Source organism: Ornithorhynchus anatinus, chromosome 20, assembly GCF_004115215.2.
Source record: "Ornithorhynchus anatinus isolate Pmale09 chromosome 20, mOrnAna1.pri.v4, whole genome shotgun sequence".
In the NCBI taxonomy this organism is placed as follows: domain Eukaryota; kingdom Metazoa; phylum Chordata; class Mammalia; order Monotremata; family Ornithorhynchidae; genus Ornithorhynchus; species Ornithorhynchus anatinus.
The window spans coordinates 20966527-20987967 of record NC_041747.1 but is presented as its reverse complement, the minus strand read 5'-3'; the positions used below and the strand labels follow the sequence as shown (position 1 = coordinate 20987967).

Below are 21441 nucleotides of genomic sequence, written 5' to 3'. Positions count from 1 at the left end.
TCTCTCTTGCCCCGGCTATTGAGTGCTTACTGTGTTTTATTGAGTGCTTGTGGAGAGAAGCAGCATGGCGCAGTGGATAAAGCCCGGGCCTGGGAGTCAGAAGATCATGGGTTCTAATCCCCGCTCCACCACATTTGCTATGTGACCTTGGGCAAGTCACTCTATTTCTCTGTGCCTCAGTTACCTCATCTGTGAAATAGGGATTGAAACTGTGAGCCCCACATGGCAACTGTGTCAAAACTGATTTACTTGTATTTAGCCCAGCATTTAGTATAGTGCCTAGCACACATAGTAAGCACTTAAATACCATAATTATTTTATTATTATTACAATTCAGAGCCTTGTAGCAAGAGGGTGAATGAGTACAGCAAAGGCCGAACACTCTTTCCTTGCCCTCTGATGAGTAAGAGACTTTGAAGAGTAGGAGCTGGAAAATGGTTTTGCTGCTGAATTGTACTTTGATTCATTCAGTAGCTTACTATGTGCAGAGCACTGTACTAAGCGCTTGGAATGTACAAATCGGCAACAGATAGAGACAGTTCCTGCCCTTTGACGGGCTTACGGTAGTACAGTGCTCCACACACAGGAAGTGCTCAGTAAATACGATTGAATTAATGAATGGGCAAGGAATCCAGGCTTCAGGAGTTTGTCAGGTTTGAATTGGTGAATAATTGAATATACAATGGGCTCCGCACAGTACACAGGAAAGCGGAGAAGGGACAAAACTTATGCGCTAAAGATGCTGTTGGGAAACGCGACTCATTGCAGGTTAATTGAGGAAGGCTTTCTGGAGGAGGACGGATTTTAGGAGAACTTTGAAGATGGTGAGAACGATGGCTTGGGGGATTTGGGTTGGGGAAAGGAGTTTCAGATCAGGGAAAAGGTGGAACAAGGGATCAGAGGTGGCAATCTTGAAATCTAGGTATGATTAGAAAGTGAACGGGTAGGGAGTGAATACTGTGAGCTGGTGAGAAAAAGTGAAAATAACCAGAATGGAAGAAGGGGAGAAGCGGCATAGAGCCCGGAAGGCAAGTTTTAAGGACACTGGTAATATTGGTCTTAAGTCAACTTCATTTTTTCACCTGTGACGGTAGCCTAATTGTTAGCTAGAATGTATGTCTTGTCTTATGCCGTCGAGTCGCTTCCAACCCATAGCGGCACCATGGACACATCTCTCTCAGAACGCCCCGCTCTCCATTGCAATCGTTCTGGTAGCGGATCCATAGAGTTCACATCTGTGTGCTATGGGAAGCACCATGGCTCAGTTGAAAGAGCCCGGACTTGGGAGTCAGAGGTCATGGGTTTGGATCCCAGCTCTGCCACATTCAGCTGTGTGACTGTGGGCAAGTCACTGAACTCTTCTGTGCCTCAGTTAATTCATCTGTAAAATGGGGAAGAAGACTGTGAGCCTCATGTGGGACAATCTGATTACCCTGTATCTACCCCAGTGCTTAGAACAGTGCTCTGCACATAGTAAGTGCTTAACAGATACCAACGTTATCATTATTATCTCCTCCAAGAGGCCTTCCCAGATTAAACCCTCTTTCCCCAGCTTGTTCTCCCTTCTGCATTTTTTATGCACTTCAGTCTGTGACCTTTGATCAATTGAACTCCAACCCTCCAACAGTTATGTACATATCTTTATATATTAGAACTTATTTATTCATATTAATGTCTATCTCCCCCTCTAGAATCTAAGCTTATGGGCATAGAACATGTTTGCTAATTTTGTTGTACTCTCCCAAGCACTTAGTACAGTGCTCTGCACCTAGTAAGCACTCAATAAACATGATTGATTGTAGGGCTGTGAATGGTTGTCTACCTTAAAAAGTTCAGCATGCCTCTTGAGAAATTGTTCCCGAAACAGTGTTGTATGTTGTAATAGCTGAATTGCACTAATTTAGAAAGCAAAAACAAGAAAAAAAATAGCCCATCATTTTGTAGGAATATTGAACTTTTGCATTGCTAGGTGATAGTATAGGAACCACTTTTAAGATCTAAATCAAATATTTAAAACTATTCTTATATTGAATTTGAATTTCTCTTTTGTTTTCCTGCTTCAGATCATTGATTTCAAATCATGGGTAAGGATGTATTTGATTTAAATCGGTGAATGATAGCCAAAATGTAGTAGATTTTGGAACACTTCATGCTATGCCATCTATTGCTGAGAGAGCATGTTTTTTTATGTAAAAGCATCTGTCATTTGTACTTGATGTATATTTAGCTGTATGCATGACATTCCCATATTTCACTGACTCATCTCCCTGCTTGCCAGAACCTCAAATTTATGGGGTTTTACTACTTAGAATAAAAAGACAAGAAATTTACTTCTCACCTTACATTTCCCAAATCATCAAGAATACTACCAGGTTTTTGCAGCTGTTCTGAGGGATTCATTCTGATTTAATGACCTGAATTAATGTGAATAGTTCTTGGGGGTGGCTGGGGGGGCGGGGGATGGAAATGACTTTCAATGGAGAGGGACACCTCCCTCTTTCAGGGATCCAGGATACAATACAGCAAAATTCTTCCTCTGTTGATTAAACGAATCTACAAAATTGTCTTCTCGTGGTAAATGAATGCTTTGGGATAGTTAAGTGTCCTCCACATTTATCAATTTCAAATCAGTTCTGGATTTTTAATTTTTGGTTTTGTAATTTTATAATGAAATAATATAAATCACGCCTTCCTTTCCCCATATTACTCGTGCCCTCACCCCTTTTTCATGAATACTCAGTGCATTTCACTGGTAAACATTTCCTTGAGGACTTCCTACACTCAAGTATATAGAGAGCTGCTTTGAAAAATGCAGTGTATTTCTTCTATAAGAAGCTTTACCCAACCCCAGCTGCCACTGCACAAAGGGATCTGGTTTTAGAGGGTTGTTTTTTTTTTAAAATCTCTTCTATTCCTGCATTTGAAGGTATCCATGTCTGAAATATTTTGTTGAACACCCGATCTTAATAGAGCACTTTTAGGCACTTGGGGAATAGTCCCCAAAATAAACATATGATCCTTCAAGTAGCTTCAGTAGCCTTCAAGTAGTTTACAGTCTGTTGGGAATCAGAGTAGACATGAATTACTGAGGGATATTTTAGTTGAAGGTGGGATAGTAGATTCCAGTAATAGATTCATTCATGCAGTTGTATTTATGGAGCGCTTACTGTGCTAATAGATGCAGTTGAATCAGTAACAAGTACACAAACGGATAAATAGTGGGGTAACTAAATAACATTTCGAGACAGGTGAGGGATTGGAAAGGAATGGAGCCAAGGGGAAGCAATCAGTGGTATTTATTGCGCACTTACTGTGTGCAGAGCACTGTAGTAAGCCCTTGGGAGAGGGCAATACAGCAGTGTTAGTAGACACTTTCCCTGCCCACCTGCCCACTCTTCCATTTCAGCCAGGCTGTTGTGGGGTTCGAGGCTTTGGCCCCACTGACTCAGGACCTGCCCCCCAGTAAGCTCTAAACTGTTAACTCGTTGTGGGCGGGAAATGTGTTGTTTATTGTTGAATTGTACTTTCCCAAGTGCTTAGTACAGTGTTCTGCCCACGGTCAGCGCTCAATAAATATGCTTGAAGGAACCAATGAATTATGGCAGGCAGCATGGCCTCGTGGATAGAGCGTGAGCCTGGGAGTCAGAGGGACCTGGGTTCTAATCCAGTTCTGCCCATCTGCTTTGTGACCTGAGAAAAGTCACTTCACTTCTCTGCGCCTCAGTTTCCTCATATGTAAAATGGGGATTAAGACTGTGAGTACCATATGGGACAGGGACTGTGTCCAACCTGATTATCCTGGCTACCTCAGTGCTTAGCACAGTGCCTGGCACATAATAAGCACTTAACAATATCACAATTATTACGGCACCTAAGACCTGACCCCTAGCTAAAGTGAAGAGTGTTTTGCAATGACGGGCCTTTGCCATCCACCAAAGTTTACAAAGGGTATGGAGTCAGGATCGACATATGGGAGCTTCCGTGTTTAATTGTTGTTTCTGTGTTTTGGCACCTTCCCTTCTCCCGCCCCAAGATTGTAAATTCTGTATAAAGATTCTGGTTTAAAATGTATTTCTTCTTTGTACGTTCCCAAGCGCCTAATGCATTGCTTTGTACAAAGTCGGTGCTGATGTAACAGCAGTAATAATCAGTCTATCCATGGTATTTATCGAGAGCTTACTGCTAAGCACTTGGGAGAGTACACTACACCAGAATTAGCCGCCACATTCCCTGCCCATAATGAGCTTACAGTCTAGAGGGGGTGACAGGTGTTAATATATATAATTGTAAGATGCAGTTTATCTTCTTCATAATAATACTTCAGTTCTGCTATTTGAGTGGATAATAATAAATTATTAACAATGATATTTATCGCAACTCATTCTTGGAAAATTGAGAGGAATGTGAACGTTTTTCAGCTTTCAGCCAAAATACTCTAACTTCTGTTGTTTCTTCATCGTTTTTGTTTTATAACCAGAGTCGAGTTTGCCCATTTCTTATAGACCCTTCTTCTCAAGCTACAGAGTGGTTAAAGACACATTTGAAAGAATCACGATTGGAGGTTATCAACCAACAGGTATTTTTTATGACACATCATTCAAATATTAAACCAGCTTCTTCATTTTTCTCTATCTTTATCTCTAGTGAAAATGAGGGATCTTTGGCTTTTTCAAGAGTCTGTAGTGTTAGGCAGGTACTTACCACAGTCAGTTCCCCTGATTGGACTACTGTTATCTGAACAATGACCACTTTATGAATTGTCTAAATTTACATTAGTACTTGTTACAATTTTGGTTTTTTTTGTTCTTGACTGACAGTTGATATGTGAATCCTAATTTGAGTAAAATGATGGCTAAAGAAGACCGAGAATATGTTTTTGTTCGATGTGTTTCTGCTATTATCGTTTATTTTAGAATTGGGATTCCACAATCTAGACAAAACCCTTATGCAACCTTATTTATGTACTCAAAACAAAATGGTGTTTAAAGTTAAAAAAAAATAAAAAGGGAACATAATACAAAGCCTCCTTTGGAGCACTAGCATTATTAAGAGTGAATAATATGTCAGGTGAAGGGCAGGAGGGGAAAAGGAGCAGTAATCACTAGAGGTAGGGGAAGCCAGAATTAGCTGTATTGTGGTCATCCGAATCTATTTTTTTATGTGTCAAGAAGGAATAAATAGAGATTAAAAAATTGAGATTTTTTTTCTTGGTTAAGGTTTAACTTTTTTGCTTTCATATTCTTACAAGGTTTTAAGATTTCCGTTACAGCTCTGGACTCATTCCTAGTTTTCTGGTCCTCCCCACTAAACTCTGCCCTTTTAGAGAGTGGAAGGATGTGGGTTATTGAATGAATCTCATTTTGGGGTATTTTAACTCCCAGTTGAGCTTCCCCTACCAAAAATTCCTTGGTGAAGTAACTAACACTCGTTCAATTTAGCTCCCTCCCCGCCCTCCCACCCCCAGTTTTTTTTTTTCCCTCTCCAGTTTCCTCTCTATTTTTCTCCATCTCTCCCCCTCTGTTTTTTTCTCAGTATTGTTTATCTTTCATGGAGTTGGAGCAGTTTTTAGAGATAAGCTGTCAGGGGGCCGCTAACCACACTGACAACCAATCAGGAGGCTTCAGGCCCCCAAACTCTCCTAACGAGGCAGAGACACATGTTTGTATATGAAGGTGCAAACGAAAGATAGACAAGAAAGGGCAACCACTTCCCAAACATTTGCCCTCAAATGTATGCATTAGTCTTATTTGCTGTCAAAGTATTTGTGAAAAATAGTATACACAAATACAAACACAAAGTGAAGTGCACATTTTAAGCAAATACCCAGTTGTGCCCATCAGTGTACACATCCAGGAAGAGCCAGAAATCTTTCCTCCCTCTCACCTCATGACACTAGTGGATAAGAGGTGTCTTTGGTCTCCTTCCACTCCCCACCTCTACTTCACTCCATTATCCTTGGGATAGACTGTGTAGGCTGTATGTAAATAGTATTAATATTTAGAATATATTGTTTCCACTCAAGTAGGACTCCATTTGAACCAAGGTTTTTTTTTAACATTTCTTCGTCTCTTATTTCAGGTGAGTTGCAAATACAGAGGTTGCAGGAGCATTGAACATCATGAAGTGCAATTATTAATCAATTCATTAATTCAGTCATATTTATTGAGTGCTTTCTATGTGCAGAGCACTGTACTAAGCGCTTGGAATGTACAATTCAGCAACAGATGGAGACAATCCCTGCCCAACAATGGGCTCACAGGGAAGGTAGCATGATGTAGAGAAAAGAACATGAAGTTGGGAATCAGGAGACTGGATTTCTAATCCCAGCTGGTCCCCTAACTTGCAGTGTGATCTTTGGCGAGTCACTTAACCTCTTAGAGCCTCAGCTTCCTCATCTGGGAAATGGGAGTAAGATGCCTTCTCTTTCTCAATTCAGATTGATCCCTGTGTCACATGGAGCTAACAATCTGATTCTCCAGTGACCCCAGCGTTAAGCAGATCCAAAACTTTTAAAAATGCCAGAATTTTTATTCATTCAAATGAGTTCATCCTTCTTTTCTGTCTTCATTGGGATAATTTGGGAAGAATTCAGATTCTTAAAACATGCATTTTCAAAGTAACGTTTAGAGGGCTTGCACCACAGTAACATTTTCTCAATCCTTTGTAATAAGGAAACCATGCATTTTCTTGCAATTATAGGACCCTAACTTTATCACAGCTGTCGAGCTAGCAGTTCGCTTTGGGAAAACACTTATTATCCAAGAAATGGATGGAGTCGAGCCAGTCCTTTACCCATTGTTGAGAAAGGATCTTGTCGCTCAAGGTAAATATCCTGTGGTTTCTTGGAGCTATAAACTCACTGTGGGCAGGGGACGTATCTACTAACTCTGTTGTTTTGTACTCTCCCAACCGCTTAGTACAGTGCTATGCATGCAGTAAGCACTCAGTGAATGCCATTGATTCATTCATTGATTTCCCCTTCCCACATGTCCAAGGTTCATTCTTTCTGTCAACCATGAAGTTTCATCCATTTCCTTTTTTCCAATTTACCAACTCTTCACATTCACCACTTCTACTCTGGTTAAAACTAAATTATATCTATTATGTTTCCATATAAAGCTATAAGCTCAGGGTGGACAGGGAACGTGTCTACCAACTCTGTTATATTTTACTTTCCCAAGCGTTTAGTACAGTGCTCTGAGTACACTAAGCACTCATTAAATGCAATTGGTGGACTGATTGTGGTATTTGTATAACTGATGCTTTTCTCTGTGTCTTTTCATGTTTGCTTTAATCAGTGTGGTGGGTTTTAGACAATATTCCTCTATACGGCAGGAGCCAACTCTATGTAATTTGTTATACCCAGGCCACCACTTAGTGCCCAGGGTATGCAGTACAAGCTTTTTGTATTGACAGATACATTTGGAATCTTGCACATGTTGATTTTTAGGTGCATGCAACTGCATTTAAAGGTGTTTTAAAAAGTCATTCTGATTTAATACAAGTGCAGTAGACTTTTACAACCCCACAAATCCAAATTTCATATCCAGCTGTTTACATTTGAATCTAAATTTTTATCTTTAAAACATTAGGGCCACGTTATGTTGTGCAAATAGGCGACAAAATAATCGACTATAATGAAGAATTCCGCTTATTTCTGTCAACTCGAAATCCAAATCCCTTCATTCCACCTGATGCGGCTTCCATTATCACTGAAGTTAACTTCACTACAACAAGAAGTGGATTAAGAGGACAGGTATGTTCATTTAGACATTCGTTTAGGTTTTTTGAGAGTGGCTCAAGTCTCCCTAGAGCCCTAGATTGTTCCATTTGCTTAAATGTATATCTCCAGTGTAACTCAAATGTTTCTTCGATTGGAGAGGATTGGGACACTGAAGCGATTGCCTCCAGAAACATAAGAACAATTCATACGGTTCTCAAGGGCTTAGTACAGTGCTTTTCACACAGTAAGCGCTCAATAAATACGACTGAACTTGAGTTTCTGAAGCCTGAGGCGAGAACCATTTGACTCTGCTGGACCATGGAGTCAGTCCTAGCCTTCACAGTAATTTGTGTCAGGTCAACTACATCACAAAAGGTTATATTTGTTGAGCCCTTACTGCACGCTTAAGATATCTGAGGCACAGGGAAATGAAGCGACTTGCCCAAGGTCACACAGCAGACAAGTGGCTGCAGCGGCATAAGAACCCAGGTCCTTCTGACTCCCAGGCCTGTGGTTTCTCCATTAGGAAACGCTGCTTCTCAATAGAAATAGAATAGCGTGCAACACAAAAATGTGGATGATAAATACAAAAAATGCTGGAGGACATTGTAACTCTTTAGAGCCATTTTCAGGTATTTGTCACAATAGTCCAAGCTTCACAACAACAATAAAATAATAATGTACTTGTTGAGCACTTACTATGTTCTAAGCACTGTGATAGATAGTTAATCGGGTTGGACACAGTCCCTGTCCCGCACAAGGCACTTTTAATCCCCAGGGTACTCTTCAAGTGAAGTGACTTGCCCTTGGGCAAATCACATAGCAGACAAGAGGTGGAGCTGGGATTAGAATCCAGTTCTTTCTGACTCCCAGCCCCATGCTCTATCCACTAAGCCACGCTGCTTCCTGAGTCGCAAAAACCAGAGCCACAGTCTTCTGAATGATCTGAAATGGAGAAGGTATGCTGTTTGCACTCAAGTCCCACCTTGTCCCAGTAGTAGTAACAACAGAATGAAAAATAAATGGGAAAAAAACATTACTGGAGTCAGTGGCAATTAGGTGGAGAATGCTTCCTGGGGTTTTGAGGATAGCTTTGGAGATGGGGAAAGAACTGTTGGATCTGAAGGAGCAGAAGAAAGTTTTAAGCAGGGCCTGTTCAGGGCCTGAAAATGGAAGACATGAGAGCAAAGTTCAGTTAGAATATAGCAAGAGGTGAACAAATGGTTCAAACTGGTTTAGTGGATGAAAGGAAAGGATAGGTAAGGCGAAAAATTCCTGACCAAGAAGCAACTTTTACATTTCATCTCTGTATGAGGCAAATAGTCAAAATTCAGCTTATTTTTATGGCATTGAAAAGATTGTTTTCATCGTCTCCCTGAATAGCCTCTTCTATTCCAGCTTTTAGCTTTAACTATCCAACATGAGAAACCAGATCTAGAAGAGCAGAAAACTAAACTATTACAACAGGAGGAGGACAAGAAAATACAGTTGGCCAAACTTGAGGAATCTCTTTTAGAGGTAAGAATGTATTAAACAAATTTTTGATGGAGTGCTTTTATTAACAGAAATATTGACTTCTAGAATAACCGTGCCTACTATCATAATTTTTTTATATTAAAAGCATAATGTAGATCAAACCATTGTCACTATTTGCTGGTTGCCTTTCCAGGATTAAAATTTCAACACTCATAATTTGAGATTTGAGTTTAGAAATCAATTAAACATAATAGAATTCCCTTCCAGAGCAGTGTTGTGCCTCTAATTTTCTTTTTGTATTGTCTTAATTCTCTAAGGAACCTTGGATGTCTGCACTCGCTCAGTGTAGTAGAGTTTTCCTTCTCCTTCCCTCGTCTTCCTCCTCAATGACATATGTGCATGGTTTGCAGGGTAACATAATAATGAATGATATAATAGAGGCCGAGCATATCTAGCCCTTCACTGCCTCTGGACCTCATTGCTTGTGATATTTGTTATGCGCTTACTATGGGCCAGGTACCGCAATAAGTAAGCACTGCAGGAGATGGAAGATAACCAGGTCGGATACCTGATTACCCAAGGGGCTCACAGACTGAGGGGAGGGGCAACAGGTATTGATTCCTCATTTTGCAGATGAGGAAATGAGAGGCACAGAGAAGTTTAGTGGCATTCCTCAGGTCACACAGCAAATTAGAGGCAGAGTCTCTTTGGACCACATGGTGAGCAAGTAGTGAAGTCTCTTTTACCAAGCTGCTTCTCTGTATTGGTGGCCTCTTGTCTTCCCAAATGATGGTGGAGATAGAAGCTGGGGTATCGGAGCACTGGAAGCCGGGTGCTGACTGTTGAAAGTATTCAGTGAGAAGCAGAGTTGCCTAGTGGAAAGACCTGCCGTTGCCCTGCTCTTGGGACCAGGGGCAAGTCACTTGAATTCTCTGTGTTTGTTTCCTCATCTGTAAAATGGAGATTCGGTGCCTCTTCTTCCTCCTGAGGCTGTGAGGCCCCTGTGAGATCGAAACCATTTCTGATCAGACTGCATTGTATCCACCTTTGAGCAGTGTTTGCCACAGAGTAAGCACTTAACAAATACCCTTATTATTATCACTATTATTATTATATTATATAATTTTATACTATTATATAATATTATTATAGAGAAGCAGCGTGGCTCAGTGGAAAGAGCCCAGGCTTGGGAGTCAGAGGTCATGGGTTCGAATCCCGGCTCTGCCACTTGTCAGCTGCGTGACTGTGGGCAAGTCACTTAACTTTTCTGTGCCTCAGTTACCTCATCTGGAAAATGGGGATTAAAACTGTGAGCCCCACTTGGGACAACTTGATCTCCCTCTGTCTATCCCAGTGCTTAGAACAGTGCTCTGCACATAGTAAGCGCTTAACAAATACCAACATTATTATTGTTATCTATTATTTAGAGACAAAATCCAGGTTTTGTTTTAGTTAAGGTCAGATGAGAGAAGCAGCGTGGCTTAGTGGGTAGAGCACGGACCTAGGAGTCGGAAGGTCATGGCTTCTAATCCCGGCTGTGGCACTTGTCTGCTGTGTGACTTTGGGCAAGCTGCTTCACTTCTCTGGCCTCAGTTAACTCTTCTGGAAAATGGGGATGAAGACTGTGAGCCCCATGTGGACAGAAACTGCATCCAATCTGATTTAGTATCTACCCTAGCATTTAGAAAGGTGCTTGGCACGTAGTAGGCGCTTAACAAATACCATAATTAGATACCAAGTCCTCTACAAACAATCAGTAAGGAAATTCACCTAAACATTTCCTCAAAATCATATTGGGTGTCATTTTCCCATATACATATTTGTCAGTATGCAATTTATCTTTTTCCTTCAGACTCTTGCGACATCTCAAGGCAATATTTTGGAAAACAAGGATCTGATTGAATCTTTGAATCAGACTAAAGCCAGCAGTGCACTCATTCAAGAGTCACTTCTCGAATCTCACAAACTTCAGAGTTCTCTCGATCAGGTAAATCAGATTCTCTCGTTCTTGTCTTAATTTGAATAATCTATTTCTACATGTTTTGAATTCAACTAGTTGGCATACCTCTCTCAAAACTCGACTCCCGGACACAGTGGGAAGATGCTTTAGAAATTCAGCTGGGTCTTGGGCTCACTCAGTTTTTCCAGCCTAGCTTGACTCATATCCTGGCTCTTCATTTCACAAGAGGATTTTAAATATTAAGAATTTTTTTTACCGTTTGTGGTGATTTCATATAAGAATAAAGGCATTTTCACAAATTGCCAAATCCTCTAGTTGAACTTGGCAGTTGTAAGAAAACAAACTCCAAGCCGAATTCATCTTCCAAGAAAGGACTTTTTGATTTCAATCTTGCCTTTACTGGGAATGACAAATTAGTAATGAGGAAATCTGCTTTAGCAATAGACTAGACCATATTAATATGCCATTAAGGAACTGCCTTGAAACAGTCGTATTCTACAGTTCAGCTACCTTGAAAGAGGTGAGTCTTAAGTGGGTAGGACCTGGGTTCTGATCCCAGCTCCTCCACTTGCCTGCTGTGTTACCTCGGGCAAGTCACTTAACGTCTCTGTGCCTCAGTTCCCTCATATGTAAAATGGGGATTAAGACTGTGAGTCCTCTCCGGGACTGGATTTTGTTCAACCCGATCATCTCGTATCTGCTCCAGTGCTTAGTACAGTGCCTGGAACATAGGAAGTGCTTAACAAATATGATTTGTTTTTTTAAAAGAAAGACATCATTGAGAATCTGATCAAACACTAAGTTGGGAAGAATTGATAAAACATGCACATGGATGAAATGTACTGGAATAGAAACTTGAGAACACCTGTTGGAATAATAAGAAGAATTATTGTATTTGTTAAGCACTTACTTTGTACCAAGCACTGTTCTGAGGGCTGGGGTAACTATAAGGTAATCAGGTTGTCGCACGTGGGTCTCACTGTCTTAATCCCCATTTTACAGATGAGATAACTGAAGCACAGAGAAGTGAAGTGGCTTGCCAAGGTCACACAGAAGACAAGTGGCAGAACCGGGATTAGAACCCACAACCCCTGAATCCCGAGCCCGTGCTCTTTCCACTAAGCCACACTGCTTCTCTATGACAGGTGGCAAAGGAAAATCACTTTACAGATTTGCTGTAGCACTAAAGATTGACAATAAACTTGAAGCCTGGTTAATTTACCTGCTCACTCCTCAGGAAACCCCATGTTAAAGATTGCCATCTGCAAAACACCACATTTCTGGTACCGAATTAGTGCCTGCCACAGTACACTATGTAAAGATAGAGGAATAAACAAAAAAAAAAAATCCAGCAAACTTAATCAAAGTGGCAGCCTGGCTTTTGGGAAAAAATGGAGAATCAAGTATCTTACCAAAATGGAAAATTGTAGTCTTCCCTTTGTATGCTCGTGAGACCTTGATCTATCATAGAAGACACATCTGGTGTGTCTTGAGCAGTTTTGTCAGCATCACACCTGAACTATACTCAGCCTGGTCAAATGGCTGAACAAAATTACCAACAGTGCTGGAATACAGTGCTTCCAGCGACACGGTTTTGCTGTGTGGGATTTGTGGAGGGAGTAGAAAAATTCCCCGGTCACGTCCTAAAGGAGGTGAAGTACAAACACGTGAAAGATCTAGTGAAGTACGGTGACAAATAAGGCGCTGTATTAGCAAGCACCATTATGGAAAGACTAACCTATAGACTATAAGCTCACTGTGGGCGGGAAATGTCTGTTTACTGTTTTATTATATACTCCCAAGCGCTTAGTGTAGTGCTGTGCACACGGTGCTCAATAAATACCACTGATGGATGGATTGATAGCCTGGAGAGCAGTAACTGGGACAAAGAATGCCCCCAGCTGAGGATTTACAAAGTTAAGGAACCCAAGAGGCCTCCACAAAAACAGAGACAGCCAAATTTGTCAGCCCAGTTAGGCACTCTCATTCCCCAAACGTGGTTGTTCTTTTCAGCCAGTCACTCCTATGGCCTCGGAGAGAATTTCACCATCAGCCCTGACGCATTGCAAAATGCAGGATTGGCACCTTAGGTAGTCTAACAGCATTTGAATTTTAGAAGCTGTTATTATTCCCATGATGCTGCACATGAGTGAATAAAACAAACCCTCAAAACTAGAAGAAGTGGTCTGAGTTCTAGACTACTTCCTTATTGGGCTACATTTCACCTCAATATGCTAAATTCTTGAAGGTCAGATATTGTACTTGAGAACCTAAAGCTAATTTTGTGTTGTACAATGCATAAATAAAAATCCGTTCCTAAATCTCCCTCTCCGAGGCACAACTATTTTTTTTTAACCTACCCACTTTAGAGAAAAGAAAATGAGTCCCGTTTTTGTTAAGTAGTTACAATACTTCAGGAAGAGTGGGTTGCGTTTCACTTGCAGAAAGCAATATAAAAGGCGCAACCCAATTTCCAATAGGGCTTTCTTGGATGTAGAATTTATAAGACGTTTAGCCCCCTTGTGTGCCCTGTTATATGCTTTCTGATGGGGTCGTATGTAATCCTGTATTTGAGCAGGGGAAATGTGAACGTGTTAGCAGCTGTGGCCTAAAACCCTAAAATTGGGAAAATATTGTATAGTTTTTTATCCGGTGACCCCTCTCTAGATGGCAGTAAAGTGCTAGTTTTTGAAACGTCCTGTTTTTGGTTTTATCCACAGGAGCGGGATGCCTACCTACCTCTAGCAGAAAGTGCCAGCAAAATGTACTTTATTATCTCGGACTTGTCCAAAATTAATAACATGTACCGTTTTAGCCTGGCTGCATTCCTTAGGCTTTTCCAAAGAGCTCTGCTGAACAAACAGGTATGCCCCTTAGACTCTAGAACTGTACAAATGCGGTGCAAAGATACTTTTTTTTTTTTTTATGGCCTTGGACAGTCGCCTCCCTGCAAACTTCACGTGGTCGTCGATGAGATTAATTCTGCTTTTAGAGCGCCAATCGTCATACATTGAAAATATAAATAACAGAAAGCAGGTTTGTTTTCCCGAAGAGCGAAAGATTTTAAAATCAACTAAAAACAAATTTATGAAGCAATAAAAACCTGACATTTTAGCTTTATCTGAGGAAGCTGCTACCTCGTATCACTGGGGAGTTTATATAAACAACCTCGTGGATTTGCTTAGCATATGTTTATCTGATGAGTTGTGATTTTTTTTCATAGATGTGTCATTCTGAAAATCCTTCATTTAAAAGTAAACAAAGTTCAGGCCTACTTTGAAAATGTTTTCACTATATAGTGCCATTGTTGAAGTCGTATCTATAAAAGAATTTCAAATAAAATTCCAAAGAACTAAGGAACTAATTTGTGCTTTGGGGGGAGCTCATGCCTGGCGTAGAGAAGCAGCCTGGCATAGTGGATAGAGCCCGGCCCTGAGAGTCAGAAGGTCATGGGTTCTAATGCCGGCTCCACCACTTGTTGGCTCTGTGACCTTGAGCAAGTCACTTCACTTCTCTGGGCCTCAGTTACCTCTTCGGCAAAATGGGAATTAAGACCGTGAGCCCTTTGTATTACGGGGCTGTGTCCAACTCAGTGTGTGCTTTTTAATCCACCCAAGAACTTAGTAAAGCGCTTAGTAGTTCTGGCACATAGTAAGCGCTTAACAGATATCATAATTATTATTGTTATTACATTCCCTGCCCTCAGGGAGCTCACAGAGGGAGAAGTGTCTGTTACTCCTTTTGATTTTTCAAATTTTCTTGCCCAGGATTCTTCAGATACTGACCAGAGGATCCAGTCTCTTATCAGCTCATTAAAACATATGGTGTATGAATACGTGTGTCGCTGTTTGTTTAAGGTAAGGTTCCTTATGATTGCTTTGGAAACACCAAGTAGAACCGGACTCCTTCAATGCATGAAACTGCAACTTTTACCCGTATGTCTCATTTTGTTTAAATTCCAATGTACTAGGCGTTGTAGATTTCCCTTGCCAAGTAGAGTTTTTTTCTGAGGTTTTTATGTATCCCTGTCCGTTATTTTTATTTTTTTTTAATCATTCTGGCTCCTATGGTATAGTTTTGCATAACTGTGGTTTTTCTTGGCTAAGATTTAGAGTAACTGTCATTTCAAGCCAGTTGATTTCGATATAGAATTGTCCTTCACTGACTGTATCACTTGTAACTAGTTAAAATTCACTGTTACAAGTAAACATATGGTAACCGTGATGTTTAAACATAATGTGAGCCTTTGTTTTGCGGTGGTTGTTTTTCCACAAACCTTGAGTTTCACTTGGCGTGTTGAAAGGCAGACAGGCCCTAACCCCCATTTTCCCATAATTCTTTGGTCTTATCAACTGTGGTGTTGCCATCTGCATAGTCTTTCCAGGAATGTAGCCCTTGCAGATGTATTTTTATTATAAAAATCCCTGGATTATTTTAAAATGGCTCGTTATAAGGACAGAATGCGCTTTGCTAGCTGACAAGATGAGCCGCATCTTAGAGTCCAGCAGGCTCCGACACCAAATATTTTGAAAGGGAAATCCAAAAATAAGATTCCTTCGCCCTCCAAGGTAATCCTGCTGCTTAGAGAAGTATTTGTTGGGAAATTTTTGCCAAAACCTAAATTCCGTGCCAGTGCTTGAGGGGAGACAATCAGGACTTAAATGAGGTATGGGTAATTGGCCTCGTCATATCTGAAATGGAATCTACATCTTCACATTTTACGATTTTACACATGATGCTGAGTTTGCATTGCCTCATAAAATTCTTTATATTTTTCTGGAAGGCTAAAAACTATTTTTATTGTACTCTGACTCTCCTTCACCCTTGTAAGGCACCCAGCATGGCCTAAGGGAAAGAACGTGGGCCTGAGAGTCAGAGGACCTGAGTTCTATTTCCAAACCTGTCTCATGTCTTGTGTGTGACTCTGGGTAGGTCATTTAACTTCTCTGTGCCTCGCCGTCCCATCTGTAAAATACCCGCTCTCCCTTCTTTTTAGACTGCGAACCCCATCTGGGACAGGGATTGTGCAAGGGGAGAGAGGTTTAAAGCATTTAAAGAAATGTATTTAGTGAGGTGTTTTCATTCTGTCGAAAGATTTACCCTCTGGCAGTTATTCTGTGTTTTTCTTGCCCGGAGTCAGTTACCAGAGTTTGAAGACCATTGCGTACCTCGGCGGTATGTGATTGTGTTGGTGAGGCCGGGATCTTGTCTCACCACTTCCCCGTCATCAGTAGTGGAAGGCACTAAAATTTACCCCTGGAGAACCATGCGGTCACTAGGAAAGGGAAGCAGCGTGGCCTAATGGAGAGAGCAAGGGCCTGGGAGTCGGGAAACACGTGTTTTAACCTCAGCCCCGCCACTTGTCCGCCGTGTTTCATCTTGGACAAGTCATTTAGCTTCTCAGTTACTTCATCTGTAAAATGGGGATTCAATCCTATTTCCTCCTGCTTAGGCTGTGAGCTTCACGTGGGACAGGGACTGTGTTGGACCTGTTCATCTTCTACCTGCCTCAGTGCTTAATACAGAGCTTGGCATATAGTGAGCACTTAAGTACCATTTAAAACAATATTGAGCTTTTACTCTGTGCAGGCCATTGAATTAAATGCTTGGTAGATTACAAGGAGATTGATAAACATGATCCTTGCCCTCAAAGTACTGTCAATCTAAAATATGGGCAGTGGAGTTGAAGGATACATACATAGGTCCCTGGATGGGTTGAATAAAGTGCTTAGGGGGCGAGGACTCAAGTACATAAGTGATCCTCTAGACGGCAAGGTCGGGGTGAGCAGGGAACGTGTCTACCAACTCTGTTAGAGTGTACTCCCCCAAGCACTTAGTAAAGAGCCTTGCACCCAGTAAGCGTTCAGTAAATACCATTGATGAAGATGCAATAGGGGGAGAAATAGGGAGGGAAGATAAGAGATTTGTTAGGGAAAGCTTCCTGGAGAAGATGAGATCATAGGAGGTTCGTGAAGATAGGTAGAGAGTAGCCGTCAGTGGTATTTATTGAGCACTTACTTTGTGCAGAGCACTGTACTCAGCGCTTGGGAGAGTATAATATATCACTATAACAGACACATTCTCTGCCCACAACAAGCAGTCTAGAGCAGGAGACAAACACTATTTTTAAGGAAGGGAATTTGCTATCGCCCTGTTTGAGTATTCACTCCCTTACGTTTGATCCTAATCTATCCCATATTGTAGCTTTTAATAGGGGGAAGCTTGGCTTAATGGAAAGAGCACAGGCTTGAGAGTCAGAGGTCAGATAGTCGCTTAATTTCTCTGTGCCTCAGTTACCACAGCTCTAAAATGGGGATTAAGTCTGTGAGCCCCATGTGGGACAACCTGATAACCTTGTATCTACCCCAGTGCTTGGAACAGTGCTTGGCACATAGGAAGCGCTTAACAAATACCATCATCATCATTATTATTGTTAGTATTATTACTAATTGGACTGCTGTAACCCATGTTCTAGATTCATATGATTCCATGCAGCAATGTAATCCAATAATTATGACATTCCCCAAATGAAACATATCTAAACTTGGACCAATCAAGGTAGATTTTTCATGTGCAAAAAGATTCAAGTGTAGAAATTTGGCATTCTTAACATTTAATAAGACTGAATTGTTTGTTTTTTAATGTGAATAATGCTTTTCTTCTGTTTACAGCATAGGATCATCAAAGAAATGCTTTGGTTTACAACACCCAAGGCATGTTTGTAATTGGAGTTATAGCACCCATTTTGTAAAATTCATACTTCTATGTAAGCAATTTTTAAAATGCGTGATGTATTCTGTGTCCAATAGAGATTCTCATGTGCATAGAAAAATCTGCAAGCACATTAATCATCAAGTAATGAGCTGTGTTTTTCAAGATTTAAAACACTGACCTTAGAAAGGATATAAACTACTCTATATTTTAGAGAGAGGATTTTGGCTTTCAGCCATCAGCACAGCATTAAACTGTATAGCAAAGTTTGCCACCTTGCTGTTTTTGTTGATTATGTAAACCCCTTGTGGGCAAGGAACGTGTCTACCAACTTGGTTGTATTGTGGTCTCCTAAGCGCTTAGTATGGTGTTCTGCTCACAGTAAGCACTCAGTAAATGCCATTGATTGCTGACAATGTGACAGCCCTCTAAAGTGTGAGCTCGTTTTGGGCAGGAATGTGTCTGTTGTTATACCGTACTCTCCCAAGCGTATAGTACAGTGCTTTGCACAGAGTAAATGCTCAATAAATATGATTGAATGAATGAATAAGAGAACAACTAGGATTTGGGCTAATAGTATGCACAACACATTGAACTGTAAGTCTGGTGACCTGACCAAAAAAAAAACAGATGACAGTAAATTTAGACATTTTAATGAACTAAACTGCATTTGAACAAATTGTTTAAAAGTTTGAATTTAGGTGTGCTAGCTTGTTTCTCTCCAATCAAAGGTTAGTAAATTTGATCTCCAACACAGCCTGGTTATGAGAGTGCCAGTTCCCAAATAATAGCCCTGATCCTCCCTCTCAGCTTAATGCCTGAGACAGGTAACTAGCTGTGATGGAGCAAACACCCGGCTTGAGAGAATGCCAGAGCACGAATAACTAGTCCTAAAGTCTTCTGCATCACTTTTCAGCAAGATAATACAGTTTCCCCTCCAATTCTTCCTTTGACTTTGTTGCCCATGGGGTCAAAGACTAGTGTCTTCGAAATTGCCTTCTGCATTACCAAGATGGAGTCACTCTTGACCACCACGCCGGCATTCTCTCCCAGCTTAGTGCCTGAGACAGGTAACTAGTTGAGATAAAAAGCAAACAGAATTAATACCCATATTCCAAAGCCATTCCCAGGGGTGGAGGTTGGGGTTTCCAGGACCCTTTAGAGCCATGGAGACAGGGCAGTTTAATGGAAAGAGCCCAGGACTGGGGGGTCAGGAGAGCTGGGTTCCAATCCTGGCTGCCTCTAGTTGCTGGCTGAATGATCTTGGGCAAGTCCCTAAACTCGGCTGTGCCTCAGTTTCCTCATCTGTGAGATGGGGATAAAATTATTCACATCTTCCCTTATTTCATTTCTTTCAGGCCGATCAACTGATGTTTGCTTTACATTTTGTGCGAGGCATGCACCCTGAACTTTTTCAAGAAAACGTAAGTGGAAGCAGAAGAAGTAGAGCTTTAGTGATATGTACTGGGAGTCTGCGTTAAGTTTCAAAAAGAAATATGATTTTATATTTCCCTGATAATAGTCCAAATTATAGAATTGAATTCGAATTTAGCAAAAAATCATATTATACGTACTTGGCATGAGAAGCAGTTTGCCCTGTTGGGGAGAGCATGAGCCTGGGAGTTAGCATTTCAGTTTTAATCCTGGCTCCTCCATTTATCTGCTCTGAGACCTTGGCCAAGTCTTTTCATTTTTCTGTGCCTCAATTATGTCATGTGTAAAATGGGGATTAAATCCTCCTCCCTCCGATTGGCTCTATTAGCCCTACGTGGGCCCAGGGACTGTGTCCAATCTGATTATCTTGTATTTACCCCAGTACTTAGAACAGTGCTTGACCCATAGTGAGTGCTTAACAAATCCTGGAAAAAAAAGACCTTTAGGGGCAACGAGAGTGGTCTTGTCTTATGCTGTCTAGTCGTCTGGGAACCATAGCAACACCATGGACACATTTCTTCCAGAACTCCCCAACTCAAACCACAAACCGCAAAGTAAAAGCAAACAATATAAAACACCAGGCCACATTAGAAAACAAAGTCAAAATGTTTACCCAGACATCAGACAAAAACAATTGACTACTCATCCTTGGGTAAATAAAAGAGGTTACTTTTCTACCATCCTGTATAGATTTGAAATTTCTCTTAATTCGATTCGCAGATAACACTTCATTTTCAAAAGAAGCAATGATCAGTTTTAATTGGGGCTTTAAGTTTAGTATTTTTCTTAAAAAAAAAAAAATGAGACGTTAAAATACTGTTCTGATGGTAAACTCTCTGTTCGTGAATGTATGTTGTGCTTCTCATGATCTGATTTATTTTCAATAGGAATGGGATACATTTACAGGTGTGATTGTTGGAGATATGTTAAGGAAAGCGGTAAGTGTTTGTCTAGGTTTTTAAACAGTGAAATGGGAAGAAAAACTATTGTCTTTGTAGAATGTAATTTGTTTTCATGCATTTTAAAACTATCGGTTAGCACCTGGTAAGAGAGAGAATTTGATATATAGATTTCTCCATCTGTAAAATGGGGCTAAAAGTACCCATTTTTCTACATCTGTCGTTGCAAGTTCATTTGAAGGATGGTGCAGAATCAATTAATGTCTGGGCATATGTACATGTGCAGTACAGTGCTCTGCACACAGTAAGCGCTCAATAAGTACAATTGAATGAATACATGTATATATGTATATGCATATATGCACACATATATTAACTGATTGTATATACATTAAGAAGCAACATGGCTCAGTAGAAAGAGCTCAGGCTTGGGAGACAGAGGTCATGGGTTCTAATCCCGTTTCTGCCACTTCTCAGCTGGGTGACTTTGGGCAAGTCACTTAACTTCTTTAGGCCTCAGTTACCTCTTCTGTAAAATGGGGATTAAGACTGTGAGCCCCACCTGGGACAACCTGATTACCTTGTATCTGTCCCAGTGCTTAGAACAGTGCTTGGCACTTAGTAAACACTTAACAAATGCCATCATTATTATTATTATTATTATATATGATTGTTTATACATCCTTCACATATCGTGGTTCAGTGGAAAGAGCCCGGGCTTGGGAGTCAGAGGTCATGGGTTCGAATCCCCACTCTGCCATTTGGCAGCTGTGTGACTGTGGGCAAGTCACTTAACTTCTCTGTGCCTCAGATACCTCATCTGTAAAATGGGGATTAAGACTGAGCCTCATGTGGGACAACCTGATTACCCTGAATCTTCCCTAGTGCTTAGAACAGTGCTCGGCGCATAGTAAGCGCTTAACAAATGCCAACATTATTACGTATACACACACGCACATATATACACACACACATATATACACACACGCAGAGAGCGGGAACGTCTACTCTGTTCAGATCACTGTCCTGAGCATTTGTGGGAAGGGATTGCATCTACCAACTCCATATATTGTATTGTCCCTAGCACTTAGTACAGTTCTCTGCATCCACTAAACGGTCAGTGAATACCATTGAATGATTAATGTATGAATAATGGAGTCTTGAGGGAGGCTTCTGTGGAAACAGTGCTGGGCCTCATGTGTGCAACTCAGTCATTCAATTGTATTTATGGAGCACTT

At 40.9% G+C, this 21441-nt stretch overlaps 1 protein-coding gene across 1 annotated transcript in view; it reads left to right on the top strand.

Annotated features, from left to right (window-relative positions):
• DYNC2H1 (dynein cytoplasmic 2 heavy chain 1) overlaps positions 1-21441 on the top strand; it is a 194561-nt gene that overhangs the window by 82329 nt on the left and 90791 nt on the right. Inside the window, 10 exon segments of the mRNA XM_007666838.4 lie at positions 2064-2084; positions 4478-4576; positions 6700-6823; positions 7593-7756; positions 9122-9241; positions 11052-11186; positions 13880-14023; positions 14927-15016; positions 19229-19294; positions 20192-20242. Of these exon segments, the coding sequence (XP_007665028.2) occupies positions 2064-2084; positions 4478-4576; positions 6700-6823; positions 7593-7756; positions 9122-9241; positions 11052-11186; positions 13880-14023; positions 14927-15016; positions 19229-19294; positions 20192-20242 (1014 nt within the window).